The sequence below is a fragment of the Ovis canadensis genome, chromosome 26 (assembly GCF_042477335.2).
Source record: "Ovis canadensis isolate MfBH-ARS-UI-01 breed Bighorn chromosome 26, ARS-UI_OviCan_v2, whole genome shotgun sequence".
In the NCBI taxonomy this organism is placed as follows: domain Eukaryota; kingdom Metazoa; phylum Chordata; class Mammalia; order Artiodactyla; family Bovidae; genus Ovis; species Ovis canadensis.
The window spans coordinates 48,703,730-48,719,109 of record NC_091270.1 but is presented as its reverse complement, the minus strand read 5'-3'; the positions used below and the strand labels follow the sequence as shown (position 1 = coordinate 48,719,109).

The 15,380-nt window shown below is 41.3% G+C and overlaps 1 protein-coding gene and 1 non-coding gene across 4 annotated transcripts in view; one reads left to right on the top strand and one right to left on the bottom strand.

The window, feature by feature from the left end:
• BAG4 (BAG cochaperone 4) overlaps positions 1-15,380 on the bottom strand; it is a 54,945-nt gene that overhangs the window by 9,452 nt on the left and 30,113 nt on the right. For 2 of the 3 annotated variants that reach the window (XM_069573030.1, XM_069573028.1), the window contains exon 2: positions 234-341. The exons of the other annotated variant lie outside the window; for it this stretch is intronic. In XM_069573030.1, the coding sequence (XP_069429131.1) occupies positions 234-341 (108 nt within the window). The remainder of the gene's footprint in view (positions 1-233; positions 342-15,380) is intronic. 3 annotated transcript variants of the gene reach the window in all.
• LOC138431173 (U6 spliceosomal RNA) lies at positions 6,462-6,566 on the top strand. The gene has a single exon (XR_011253577.1). It is a non-coding gene; the product is annotated as a U6 spliceosomal RNA (small nuclear RNA).

Sequence of the window (15,380 nt, the reverse complement as noted above, 5' to 3'; positions counted from 1 at the left end):
TGTTGTTTCCAGGTCCTGAGAAATAATCTCTCATGCGTCAAGCCACTTCTGCCTTACATAGTATCTGCCTAGATATTTCCCTACCTCTGAGTTAAAAATGTTAAAATGATTAAGATAGACTCCATTACATAACAAAACCCCACACATCTTTACTATAAAATCTCCACAGGTTCTGAAAATAAATCAGATCATTAAGAAAAAATTCAGAAAGTCTTATCAATTTCAGATCATACCTGGCTTTGCATTTCCGGTCTTACAGGGTATGTACTTGGGTAAGGAGCCCGAGGTCGGGCAGCAGAATTCCAATAGTTAGAATTGTAACTAGGATATGGTGGCTGCTCCTAAGGGAAAAAAAGGAAAGTAAATTCACTTTTACTAACATCCTTACATCATTCTGAAAAGCTGATATAGAGGCAGGTGTAAGCATGGAAAAAGTCAAGAAACAAAAAGCAATGGGACCCCACTCTAAAATCACTTGTTATTAAAACTGATGCAGCTACATGGTAAACTGCATGTCCAAGAACAAAGCAGTTATTAACTATTCTTGTGTATTATGCCAAGTATATTCAATAACAAATGATATATCTACTATGTCCAGACAATTAGCAAAACCAGAGACATTCAATTCCTTTACCCCTCTCCAATCCCTAACCCATCACTACTAATTTAATGAGTGCAGCCCAATTAGTTCTTTGCCATTGTTAAGAGTAGTACTTATTTATCTCAACAGCTTTGTAACTTGAAGTTAATATTTTACTATTAACTGAAAAGTAAAGTTGCTCAGTCATGCCCAACTCTTTGAGACCCCATGGACCAGACTCTGCAGTCCATGGGATTCTCCAGGCAAGAGTATTGGAGTGGGTTGCCATTTCCTTCTCCAGGGGTTCTTCCCAACCCAGGGATCGAACCCGGGTCTCCCACATTGCAGGCAGACGCTTTTACCTTCTGAGCCACCAGGGAAGTCTTTTACTGTTAAACTTTACTTCAAATGCAAATGTCTTCAATACTCAACTTCTTTGCCTGCCACACCCCTGGTGTTGTTTTTTTTTTTTTTACATTTTTCTACTTTCTGCTATGGCTAAGCTTTCTTCCGGCAGCCCACAGCTAATTCAGTATCAGGAAATTAGGTAGAATAATTACCACTCCAAGAAGAAAATCTAGCTATGATATTAATTTCCACAGCTTTCACTCCAATCATTTGCATAAGCCAATATACTCTGATAAGAAACAAGATCAACTCAAAACTTCCCAGGCTATTTTAATATATGCACTTTTTAGCCCATAAATTGAGCTATTTTACTTTGAGCTTTATAGTTTAATTTTAAGCTTAAATAGGATCTTCAAATCTTCAAATATGGTTTCACAAAGAAATTCACTGGCAGTTGTAGTCACTGAGAATTTAATTATCACCATCATCACCATCTGAGCTTAACTGCACTACTTACCAGTTTCATAACACTGTTTTCAAAGCATGCATTATTCCACATGACATTATACAAGCTGGGCAAGCAGCATCTCCTTTACATAATACAGTAACTAGAGCAACATAGAAACGAACAAACTTCACATCCTAACAACCAGGTTTCTCAATCAGGCAAATTCCCCTGATTAATACTACCTTCCCTCCCCCCAGTTAAGTGGTATTTGACTAATTAATTATTTCTCTCTACCAAGAATTTGAATCTTAATTAAAAAGAAGTGAAAAGACAAGAGTTGAAGCTGACTCACCCCAGCAATGGTGAACCGACACCTAAACCCCCGGAACTTCCTTGGTTTCTGTACTTTCCTACTGATTCTCCAAAGCCCCCCCCCCCCAACATTTTTACTGCCTCACCACCCTCCTTCTCACTCCTTCCTTACTCAGCTTTCCAACACCTTCATCCCTTACCTCTCTCCCTCAGATGTACTCACCCTGCAAAAACCATTACCCACTGACTTCCCATCTGTACTTCACCTAAGTATCAGTGGAAACACAAGCTCTCTGGTTTCACACAAGCAGACACTCAGCACCGCCTAACAACCATACCACCCTTCCTTCATCCCACTCTGCACAACAACTACTAATATTTCACCTTCTTGTCCCCTCAAATCTCCAGTATCCTCTTATGATGACACCCCTCACTCATCAACTGGTAATTTGATCTCATCTTTCACACACACACACACACACACAAAAAGCGACAATCAGACAGAAACTCTGTCTTCCTACTTTCTGAAGTTAGCAATCTGTCCCTGTCTTCTCAGAACATGTGTATGAACTGTCTTTGGCCCTGTTAAAAGGCCAAATCCTTCCTGATAGCTCTGGACCACATAACTACTTACCATCTACAGAACTTTCACGAATCATCTCTTTCTCCTAGTAGAGCAGATGGCCTCTCTTAAAATACCAACTTGCCCTCAAGACTACCCTAAACAAATATTAAAACCTATTTTTAAACTACTATAATTAACAGTGTGACAAGTGATTGGGGGTCTAATGAACAATAACTTGATTAACAATAACCTCTGACAGTTGCTAAAGATGAGTGATGGATATCTGAGGATTTTATTACACTAGTTTCTTTACTTTTACAAAATGAATGTGTCACAAGTTTCCATAACAAAAAGTTAAAAATCAAAGCTATGGGGCAGAAGGTAGACTTCCCTTAAATACATCCTGTTTTGTATATTTGACTTTAGGATAATTATGAACATTTTACATAATTATGAAAGATAATGAAGTATTTTTAAATCCCTAAAAGGACGCAAAATAAAATAAACACTATTAAATATTGAATTGATAAGACAACTTCACAGAAGGAAATTCTTTCAAGTGAGTATAAAGCACAGTAATCTGACCAACATTACAACTGAGGTAAATAGTCTGTAGACTCCCCCAAATTAATTTTTCAGTGAGTGAAGTCGCTCAGTCGCGTCCGACTCTTTGCAACCCCCATGGACTGTAGCCTACCAGGCTCCTCCCTCCATGGGATTCTCCAGGCAAGAGTACTGGAGTGGGTTGCCATTTCCTTCTCCAGGGGATCTTCCTGACCCAGGGATCGAACCCAGGTCTCTCGCATTCCAGGCAGACTCTCTATTAATAATTACCACCATTGCTGGCACTGCTAATGAATGATTACACTGGTGTGATTGGAAATCAGTATTTTCATAATGGGAGATGAGGGATACAAGAATAATGAAATCAAGAGGTTTCCCAGGCAGCTCCGTGATAAAACATCCGCTTGCAATGCATGAGACGCAGGAGATGTGGGTTCAGTCTCTGGGTTTGGAAAGATCTCCTGGAGGAGGGCATGGCAACCCACTCCAGTATTCTTTTCTGAAAACTCCCATGGACAGAGAAGCCTGGAGGGCTACAGCTCATGGGGTTGCAAAGAATCGGACATGACTGAGCGTCAGCGCACACACATTTTTCACTCATTTATTTCAACAAATGTGTCTGAGGACCCACGATTAACCAAGCACTGCAGTGTGTGGAGAAACATGGGAGGCCCCCACGGAGTTTACATGCCACAGAGGAGGTAGATAAACCATAACCAAATAATCAGCAACAACAAAAAGAATAATGAATTAAAACCCCCATAGCCCTGGAATTCCCTTGGCAGCCCTCACTTCCACTGCAGGGTGCATAGGTTCCATCCCTGGCTGGGGAACAAAGATCCTGCAATCCACCCAGTATGGCTAAACAAAAAACCATATAGTCCTTAAATTTATGAGAACATTTTAGTTTGAATTCAAACTGCATTTTATCTTAAAAAAAAAAAAAAAACTCTGACAAATTGATAATCACACATATACAAAAAAATTAATTCAAGTAACTCTTCAACAATCTTCTGAAGGATATCCTTAATGGTGTACCTTCTAAAGGTAAAGAAATGCAAAGAAATATTAATAATATGCTATTGGTAATATTAGTGTTTTAAGTTTTCAACTGTTTAGAATAAAGGAAATAAATAAAACTGTTACTGAGAACCAGTATTTTCACATGGAAAAGGATAATATATATTGACTAGAAAAAGATGAAGATGAATTGTGCATGGTGGATGTGAACTGGAGAAACAGGTATGAATTCACATATTTTAAAAATGTAATTTAACCTTGTATGCAAAACAGACAAATACGGGTAAGTGACAGCATGCAGGTGTTAAAGGACTTAGGAGTCAACACAAATTCTAATAACCCTTTTGCACCCCTGCCCTCCACCTTGAGACCAGCATATCCCATATAGGAGCTGTCATTTGAACCCAGCCCGGGACCTGAAGATGAGCCCTTGTAGCGACTGCACAGAACGTGAGCAGGAAATATTCACTGCTGTTAAGCTACAACTTGGAGTTGTTTTTTACTACAGGAAAAATCAACTGATGAGATAACTAAACATCAAGTTGGTAACATAACCATACGGAAAAAAAGAATTATTTCTAATGACTTTTAAATCGTATTACTTTGTACATTCTCAGTGGAATATATTCTAAGGACCAGATGAACTGTAAAGAAATCTAAACTGCATCCATTAGTTATCTCTTAGTCAAAATTGAGACATCATTTACTACCATAAAATCTGCTCATTTAAACTGTGCAAATCAATAGTTTTTAGTATATCCAGATATATGAAAGCAATATATGTGATCATCACCACAATCAATTGCAGAACATTTCAAACCTCAAAAAGAAACTGTTTCCATCAGCTACACCCTCCTATCTGCCATTCCATAGCCCTGCTGCTGCTGCTAAGTCGCTTCAGTCGTGTCCGACTCTGTGCAACCCCATAGATGGCAGCCCACCAGGCTCCCCTGTCCCTGGGATTCTCCAGGCAAGAACACTGGAGTGGGTTGCCATTTCCTTCTCCAATGCCTGAAAGCGAAAAGTGAAAGAGAAGTTGCTCAGTCGTGTCTGACTCTTCGTGACCCCATGGACTGCAGCCCACCGGGCTCCTCCATCCATGGGATTTTCCAGGCACCACCACTACTCTCTCTCTAGATACACCTACTCTGGGTGGGTACTTCATATAAGTGGTAGCATGTATCATATAATATGTGATTTGTGGTATAAATTGTGACTGGCTTCTTCCACTTATGACTTAGGAAATTACAAGGGTTTCCAAGAGACCTATGCCAAAAACCTGGGGTAGAGATCAATACATATATATTTTTTTCTATTATCTCACACAGCATAGAGTTGAATCTCTTTTTTTAATCCAGTCTGACAATCCCTGTCAGACGCTATTATTGATATAACTGGATTTACGTCTGCCATTTTACTTTTGTTTTCTGTATCTCATATTCGGTTTGCTCCTCTATTCTTCCTTTACTGCTTTTGCATCGAGTGAGTACTTTCTAATGCAGCTTTTTAATTTCTTTACTGAGTATATATAAATATTTTTGGAGCTGTTAAACTCCACAAATTTCCAGCTGATTTCTCTACTATTTCAACAAGATCTTGGGATGTGAATTGTTCCACAAACAGACCCAATCACATTTGGGTTCCTTGGAAGAGACACCTCCCAAAGTTTGTGTCTGAGATGTGTTCTGACTCCAAATGGCTCCAGCTACCTTTTTCCCCAGTTCTCTCCAGCTAACTAGCTGGCCTACAGTTTAGTCTTTATTTGCAATGAATCTACCAGTCTCCTCCCAACTGCCTTTCACAACTACCTCTAAATTTCTGAGAACATCCTCAGGCTTCAGCTTAGCCACATTCTGATGCAAATAAAGTCAGTGCCTTTGGGAAAACATTAGGAACTACTGGTTTTACAGCTTCCGCCTCCAGAGAAAAATATCTGAGCCACATTCTGCAGTTGGGTTGGGGACAAGGGTGTGCTTCAGTGAGAGTCACCCCTGCTGTAAGAGCGGAACACCTAGAAGGGGGAAGACAGGAGCCTCAGGCCTTCCCAGCTTGCCTCCAAGCCAGGAAAGGGTTGATCAGAGCCCCGGTATCCTGCTCAAGGTAAAGCCCCATTCCACAGGCTGTGGGGAGAAACAGCTGCTAACTGCACTTGCCCGGCGTGTGGCCTCTGCAATAGTAGCTGGGGGCGAGATGAGCAATGCTGACGTGCCATTCTCCCAGGATGGCTGGGACCTGGGGAGCCAGCAGCTTTGTTTTATTTGCCCTCCAGTCTAGAATGGAGTTTCTGTATCACTGGGCTGGGGTGGGAGAGGTGGAGGATCCCACAGAATCTCACTACTCTTACTGAGTTTGAGTACATTTTCTATCATAAATGTTTCTTCGTTTGCTAAATTCCCTCAGACGATTTCCAGAGACTTTAATATGGTTGTTTTAAAAATATTTTTCACCAGTTTCATGGAGGACTAGGCCCACAAGAGCTCCTCATGCTGTCATGCCCGAGCTGGAACCTGGCATTATTTTAAAGTTATTTTATATGTTATTGCAGGACTGAATTAATACAAGTATTTGTAATTACCTTAATATTGTTAAGAAACCAAGATTTCCATGTAAAAGCAATAAATACAGTGCTCACTTCAGCAGCACATATACTAAAATTGGAACGATAACAGAGATTATTATGGCCCCTGCACAAGGATGACACGCAAATTCATGTAGCTTTCCATATTTTTTGATAACACTGTATTATAAATGATTAAAACTAGCTAACTAGCTAAGAGAATAGAACTTAAGTATTCTCATTAAGAAAAAAAGATAAATATGTGAGGTGCAATGGATGTGTTAATTCTTGATTGTGAGAATCCTTTCACAACATATACATATAGCAAATTATCATGTATGCTTTCAATTTATTACAATTTCATGTGTTAACTGTACCTCAATAAAGCTGAAAAAATTTTTAAAGTAATAAATACAATCTAGGAAGAAAAATAATCTGAATTAAATTTAAATTAACACAAATATGAACTCATTTATTTTTGTTTTAAAATACTTAGTCACAACATTGAAAATCAACTATACGTCTATTAAAAAATCTTCTTAAATGCTCATTTTGTATAACTCTGTTCATTTAAAAGGTCTAGAAGCAATAACAACACAATAGCAATCAGTACACCTCACACCAAATGTAACTTCTGTACTGCTGCTGCTGCTGCTGCTAAGTCACTTCAGTCGTGTCCGACTCTGTGCGACCCCATAGACAGAAGCCCACCAGGCTCCCCCGTCCCCGGGATTCTCCAGGCAAGAACACTGGAGAGGGTTGCCATTTCCTTCTCCAATGCGTGAAAGTGAAAAATGAAAGGAAAGTCGCTCAGTCGTGTCGGATTCTTAGCTACCCCATGGACTGCAGCCTACCAGGCTTCTCCAGGCAAGAGTACTGGAGTGGGGTGCCATTGCCTTCTCCAAACTTCTGTACTAGTGATCTTAAAAACTACTGGCCCTCAGCAAGGAGATCAAACCAGTCAATCTTAAAGGAAATCAACCCTGAATTTTCATTGGAAGGATTGATACCGAAGCTGAAGCTTCAATACTTTAGCTACCGAACACAAGGAGCTGACTCATTGGAAGAGACCCTGATGCTGGGAAAGACTGAAACAAAAGGAGAAGGGGGCGGCAGAGGATTAGATGGTTGGATACCATCACCAACTCAATGAACATGAATTTGAGCAAACTCCGGGAGACACTGAAGGACAGGAAAGGCTGGCGTGCAACAGTCAGTGGGGTCACAATGAGTTGGATATGACTGAGTGAACAACAACTGGCCCTCAGCTCCAAACCCAGCATTCTGTAGCTGACTCTGAGATGCAGGATCAGGCCTGCAAACACTTCTCCTTATCACTTGTTTACTATTTGATTCTGCCAATAGGGGGCACCAGGTTAGAGGAGGGGAAAATGGACTAGATCCTTCCTGAGTGCTTGCTTGCCTCCTGTTTCTGCTACTGCCAGGCCAGCAAAGCCCGTCAACCTGCAGGCAGTGTTGGCCAGCAGCCTCCAGACTCCCCTGGTTTCCTGAGAACTCCCACGGAAGTACCAATACCAGTGCCTCCTTGGTTCCAGCGACACAGGTCATTTTTCCAAGTTTCCAGGTTCTATTAATTCCACAATCTCTCCCTCTTTATTCCGCAGCCCCAGGAACTGAGGTTGTTCTCTGCCATAACTATCTTCTGAGTTACTTCCATATTCTCTTTTTACTTTTTCAGATCTCCAACACCCATTTAACTAATTTCCTAAATCAAATTCTCTCTAATAAAGGAACTAGTGTAGGTTCTATTTTCCTATCTGGATCCTGACACATATAGCTTCTAAATAAAATTCTCTAATTAAAACCAAACAAAACAAAAATCAAGATTTCTTAATGGAATGGCTGAGTGTAACATCTGGGACAAGCTATATAACAAGCCTGGCAAATCTTGTACCAGAAATCAAAGAAGCAGTCAAAAACCAATGGGTCATGTCAAAAGAACTTTGAAGCCAAGAAGAGGGGAGGGATCTCCCATTAGCAATATAAGATCATTAAGCAATAGAAAGAATGACTGCAACTGACTGAAACACTTTCGAAATATTGAATATATACGTGTAGACATAACTATATGTTATGCAAATGAGCTCATAAAAATATTTTTTAAAATAACACAGTTCTTTTTCTGTAATTTTAATGCGGTTTCAGTTCAGTTCAGTTCAGTCGCTCAGTCGTGTCCGACTCTTTGCGACCCCATGAATCGCAGCACGCCAGGCCTCCCTGTCCATCATCATCTCCCGGAGTTCACTCAGACTCACGTCCATTGAGTCCGTGATGCCATCCAGCCATCTCATCCTGGGTCGTCCCCTTCTCCTCCTGCCCCCAATCCCTCCCAGCATCAGAGTCTTTTCCAATGAGTCAACTCTTCGCATGAGGTGGCCAAAGTACTGGAGTTTCAGCTTTAGCATTATTCCTTCCAAAGAAATCCCAGGGCTGATCTCCTTCAGAATGGACTGGTTGGATCTCCTTGCAGTCCAAGGGACTCTCAAGAGTCTTCTGCAACACCACAGTTCAAAAGCATCAATTCTTCGGCGCTCAGCCTTCTTCACAGTCCAACTCTCACATCCATACATTCCCACAGGAAAAACCATAGCCTTGACTAGGCGGACCTTAGTCAGCAAAGTAATGTCTCTGCTTTTGAATACACTATCTAGGTTAGTCATAACTTTTCTTCCAAGGAGTAAGCGTCTTTTAATTTAATGGCTGCAGTCACCATCTGCAGTGATTTTGGAGCCCAAAAAAATAAAGTCTGACACTGTTTCTACTGTTTCCCCATCTATTAATGCGGTTTAGAGATGAATAAATATAACTCTTCCATTTTATCCTCAGAGTCCTTTTTTTTTAAAGGTGGATAAATTTTTATACCTCGATTGTGATAGTGCTTACATAATCATATGCATTTGTCAAAATTCACAGAACTATCCCTTAAAAATGGTGACATTTATAACATGTAAATATATCACACTTTTTATATGAAAAAAGAATGTCCTCAGTGAAGCAGTAAAAATTATTATTTGTATTAAGTCTTAATTAAAAAGATTGTCTTTGCTTTTTTTCCCCTTTTGGACAAAATGGAACAAATCTAAAAATATTCCCAATAACAATGAAAGTCTGCAGCTCAACGCCTTCCTAACATGACACTAGTTCTATGAAATAGCATTTGGTTTCAGAGGAAGCTGGCTGAAGCTGTTCTAAAACCAAGTTGCCAATTTTATCATGTGCCCAAGTCTTTCCAAACTTTTTATGTGCTGTCTGAAACTAGCCAAAGGTGATGCTAAAAGATGATATAAACATGATAAAAGGTTTTTACAAGTGAGACTATTATGAATTAAAGTTCTTGTGACAAAGGAAATTTTATCAAAATAATGCAAGTTTACTTTCTTCTCTTTTGAAAAGAAATACCTAAATCTCAGGTGAAGGCTGAAGTCAACTCCCTTCATATTTATTGCAGAACTATCTAGCCCCATAAGAAGTGGATATATGGTTAACTTTACAAAGTGACTTGGCACCGTGCCTCCAAAAAATATCTCCAGCCCAGACAAATCAAACAGCACAGGAATCTGAGTAGTGCTGGTTCTTTCTACCTAAGATCCCCTTACAAAAAAATTTTTTTTTCCCACAAGAATTAGACAAAAATTATTAGAAAATTCCCAGGTGGCTTCCCAGGTGGCTCAGTGGTAAAGAATCCACTTGACAATGCAGGAGCTACAGAAGTCATGGGTTCAGTCCTTGGGTTGGGAAGATCCCCTGGAGAAGAAAACAGCAACTCACTCCAGTATTCCTGCTGGGATAATCCCATGGACAGAGGAGCCTGACGGGCTGCAGTCCATGGGGTTGCAAAGAGTTGGATATGACTGAGCACACACACACACACGTTAGAAAAATACATTATAAATTATGTTTATAGTGATCTATTCCAAATATCACTAAAATGCACTTTCTGCTCCTGTATTGGCCCATCATCACAAATTTCAGCTTTACTCTCACATGGGTCTCTGCTGTGCTTCCCTACACAGCCTCCCTTTTCCCTAGCACCTGCTTCACACATTCACCATATTGAGTTCCCAGCTATCCCATCCCACTTCTTTTACCCTCAGAAAGCCTCCTGCTTCATCAACCAAGAGCTGGAACTCCTGCAATACCCTCCCCTCCCAACAGCTTCATTTCCCCTTCTCCAGCTCTAAGGAGGTTTCTCGGGTCTTCCTCATTTCGTACTCCACTTCTCCCCAAGCCACATTCCATCCTTCTGTTAGTATCTTTTTTCACAATCTACTAGCTTTCTCTCTCCTCTGCTGACAAACATTCTCGAGCCACTGAGTCCTAAAAATGCTTCCCTCAACCATGGTTCCCAGTCAAGTGGCCACTTCCTCATTTACTAACAGTTTACACTAGTTGCCTTCCCAAATCCCCCAGTCATTACTTTTATACTATTTTAAAGTCCCACCATTAAAATCAACAATACTTTAACTGCCAATCCAAACGCTTCTCTTCAGTTCTCATATCACTAACCTGCAAAGTAGCAGTGGTCTGTATCACATGACATCCTGCTTTTCCTCCTATCCAGGTATTCTCACTCATTGTCTCCTGGGTTCTCTCTCTGTCACCCTCCTAGATCTCAAAGCTCTCCCCTAGCAGCATAACCCAATCAGGTAATTCACCCATGTTTCCATGTGGTGACTCTCCAATCACTGTCTCCATCCCCTGACTCCCTGCTGAGCCCCACATCTATTGCTTTGCTCCCACAGACAACAACTCCTCAATGCCACAGACTGCAAAACTGGACATCGGAAAACAAAAACAGAAAATCTCAGACATCTCATTAATCGGTCACATACACTGCATCCAGAGCTTGGTAACCACCATCACAAACTGGCTTCCAGCAGAAATGAAATAAAGATGGGACTTCCCCGGCGGTCCATGGGTTAAGAATCCACCTTGTAATGCAGGGGAAGGGGGTTCCATCCCTGGCTGTGGAATTAAGATCTCACATCCACACCGCAATGAATGATGCCACATGACGCAACAAAGATCTCACATGCCCCAACTAAGACCTGACGCAGCCAAACAAATCAACATTGTTATTTCAAAAGAAATGATCCCTAGTTCTTTGGTACAAAACTAAACCACATCTTCCCATAAAAGCCTGTTCCGTTTCCTTGTTAATCCTAGGAAATACTAAAAATTCAGGATCCTTCTGTTTCTCCTGCAATCCTCACTTCCAGTTGATACACACCTTTGAAAATGCCTTTCGAATCTATGTAACTCATTCTGAAACACATCCAAAAATAAGATAGGTAGACGTGGTAAATATAATAAATGCTAATAAAATCTAGGTAGTGGGTATGGGGATCTTCACGTACAATTTCAACTTTTCTATGTTTGAAAATGTTTATAATAAAATGTTGAGAAAGAAAACCTATCTGCATTCATTCAGACGTTGTTCAAACACATACCGTTTTCTGACCTCATTTGGGAGCCTAACCTGAGCTGTCTCCCCAAACCCTCCCATTGTAACCATCCTGCAAGATGACTCCCAGTGATCCCTGCCTTCTGTATGCACATCTGAATGAAGATGCCTCCCACACTGTACCAGGGTCAGTCTCTATGACTAGTAATATATGGCATGCGTGAAGGTGTATCACTTCCAGGATGAGGTTGTAAGAGGCTGCAGCTTCCCGCTTCCGTCTGTCTCAGCACTCTCTCAGACGACTTGTTCTTGGGGAGCATGTGAATCACCCAGTTGTTGTTGTTCAGTCACTCAGCCACGTCCAACTCTTCGCGTGGGGTTCCACGACTGCAGCACACCAGGCTTCTCTATCCTTCACCATCTCCCGGAGCTTGCTCAAACTCATGTCCATTGTGTTGATGATACCATCCAACCGTCTCATCCTCTGTCACTCCCTTCTCTCTTGCCCTCAAATTTTCCCAGCATCGTGGTCTTTTCCAATGAGTTGGCTCTTCGCATCAGGTGGCCAAAGCATTGGAGTGTCACCTTCAGCATCAGTCCTTCCAGTGAATATTCAGGGTTGATTTCCTTTAAGATTGACTGCTTTGATCTCCTTGCTGTCCAAGGGACTCTCAAGAGTCTTTCCCAGTACCTCAGTTTGAAAGCATCAATTCTTTAGTGCTCAGCCTTCTTTATGGTTCAGCTCTCACTTCTGTACGTGCCTACCTGAAAAACCACAGTTTTGACTAGACAAACCTCTATCGGCAAAGTGATGTCTTGTTAAAAGCTTTGGGCAGGGCCTGAGATACAGCATCTCCCACAATCTCCTAGGTGATGTATGTGCTGCAAGCTTAGGAATCAAACTACAGCGCTGCAAGTATAGCTAACAAGGTAAAAAAAAAAAAAAAGAAAGAAAAAAGAAAACAGTAAGAGGCTCTCCATTTTTCCCCTGCCATATTTAAATAATTAATATAGAGTCAAGCCTTTGTAGTGGTTCAGAGCAACCTCATCTCAATATGTTCAATTCCATTGTGCAACGCTTCTCAAACAAAATATGCATATGAATCACCTGAGGATCTTATTAATCTGCAGCAGCAGTAAGCATGGAGGAGGAACGAGTCTGCACTTCTAACAGCCCCCTAGCAAAGCTGAAGCTTCTGGTCCATGGCCCACAGTTTTAGAGGAAGGTTTTAAAGGAATGATGCTAAAGCTGAAACTCCAGTACTTTGCCCACCTCATGCAAAGAGTTGACTCATTGGAAAAGACTCTGATGCTGGGAGGGATTGGGGGCAGGAGGAAAAGGGGACGACAGAGGATGAGATGGCTGGATGGCATCACCGACTCGATGGACATGAGTTTGAGTGAACTCCGGGAGTTGGTGATGGACAGGAAGGCCTGGCGTGCTGCAATTCATGAGGTCGCAAAGAGTCAGACACGACTGAGCGACTGAACTATACCTTTTTAAAGTCTGACATGTTTGACTATATAAAACTGCAAAACATATGTCAAAAACCACAAAAAAGTCAAAAGGCAAGCCACAAATTTAGAAAAGACATTTGCAGTATGTAGGACATCACGTTTACCTTTTGTATTAGTTCCCTACTGCTGCCTAAGAAATTATCATCCGATACTTTTTGAGTTTCAGAAATACCCGCCTGAAAGACTCTTGAAATGATTTACAAATGCCCATTACACATTCCAGCTTTATCTTCCACCCCTCTAGCACCATCACCCACCTGTGTGCACACCTGTATTCCACCATACCTAACAACTCCCTGCATGACACTGAAATCTTAACTTCTCTAACCTTAAAAAAAAAAGTCACAAAGTCATGTCCAACTCTTTTGAGACCCCACAGACTGTAGCCCGCTAGGCTCTTCTGTCCATGGGATTTCCCAGGCAAGAACACTGGAGTGGGTTGCCATTTCCTTTTCCAGGGGATTTTCCCGACCCAGGGATCGAAACTGGCGGATTCTTTACTGCTGAGCCACCTAGGAAGTCCTCTCTAACCCTAACCAAAACCAAAACATATTTTTGTTTTGATACCACAGCAAGTCCAGGCAGAGTCCTCAGCTCAGCAGGCCTCTCTATCCCTTCAAGTGAGCCTCAGTCTAGTTTGCCTACTTACAGACCAAGTATTTCATCGTGCCACTCCGTCATGGGACCAAAATCCCACGGCTCTTATTCCAGATTTAGACAGAAAAATTATGGACCTTCCTTAACAATTAACCTCTCAATACATGTTTTTTCTCACACCATTTTTTAAAGATATAACATACCATAAAACTCACCCTTTTCAAGTGTACAATTCATGGTTTTAATATACTCAGACTTGCGCAGTTATCGTCATTAAATTCAGAATATTTTCATCATCCTCAAAGGAAACCCCATACCCTTTATCTATCTTTCTCAATGTCCCCAGGTCCACAGCCCCTGGAAACAATAAAATTTTCTACAGATTTCTATATCCTGGAATTATCCAAAAAATGGAATAATACAATATTTGGTCTTTGTGTCTTCATCCATGTAGCACATTTTCAACGTTCATCCATTTGCAGAATGTCTAGTACTTCATTATTTTCTATGGCTAAATAATTTCATTGTATAAATACACTGTGCTGTGCTGTGCTTAGTCCTCCAGTCCTGTCCGACTCTTTGCGATGCTACGCGCTGTAGCCCACCAGGCTCCTCTGTCCATAGGGATTCTCCAAGCAAGAATACTGGAGTGAGTTGCCATTCCCTCCAGGGGTATGAATATACTATATTTTATCAATTCTTCAGTTGATGAGCATTTGGGATATTTCCCTTTTTTGGCTATTATAAATAAAGTTGCTATGAACATGTGTGTACAGGATCTTATGCGGACATGTTTTCAGTTCTCTTGGGTATATATCTAGCAGCAGGCTTGCTAACAGTACACTGTAACGTTTTTAGGAACTGCCAAACCGTTTTCCAAAACACTGAACCATTTTACATTTCCACCAGCAATGTCTGGGAATTTCATTATTACATTTCAACCAATGAGAATGTTATAATTCCTGAAGACAAGGAGAGGTGTGCCCTCACCATAGAACCGTAATCCTCTATGAAGAATATTGCATTAACAAACAGAAGTATATTTCCGGCACGACGACACAGAATAAAATGTCAGAGGTCTGAATATATTGAGCAAGTGAGTTAACCTTTCACTGTCAGCAGTTCTTCCACCGTAAAACAGGGACGCTGTGATGACATCTACGTTGCAGTCACCGTTAAGATTACATACAACCCACGGACAGGTGCTTTCCAACACTGATGATGATCGGTGATTCAATACCGGGCAATGCTTTAGGGGCAAAGGGCTAAATGCCCAGATCCCTCCCTTTCCTTGGCGTTCCTTCCCAGCGGGAGGGGGCTGCAGCCACATCCCTCCTCGGAGAGAGGCGGCCCCCACGAACCACGCAGGATAAATTGTGAGGACTGGAAAAGCAAAGCCAGGTCACTCCAGCCCAACCTCGTCCCCAAGACGAGAGATTCGCAGCC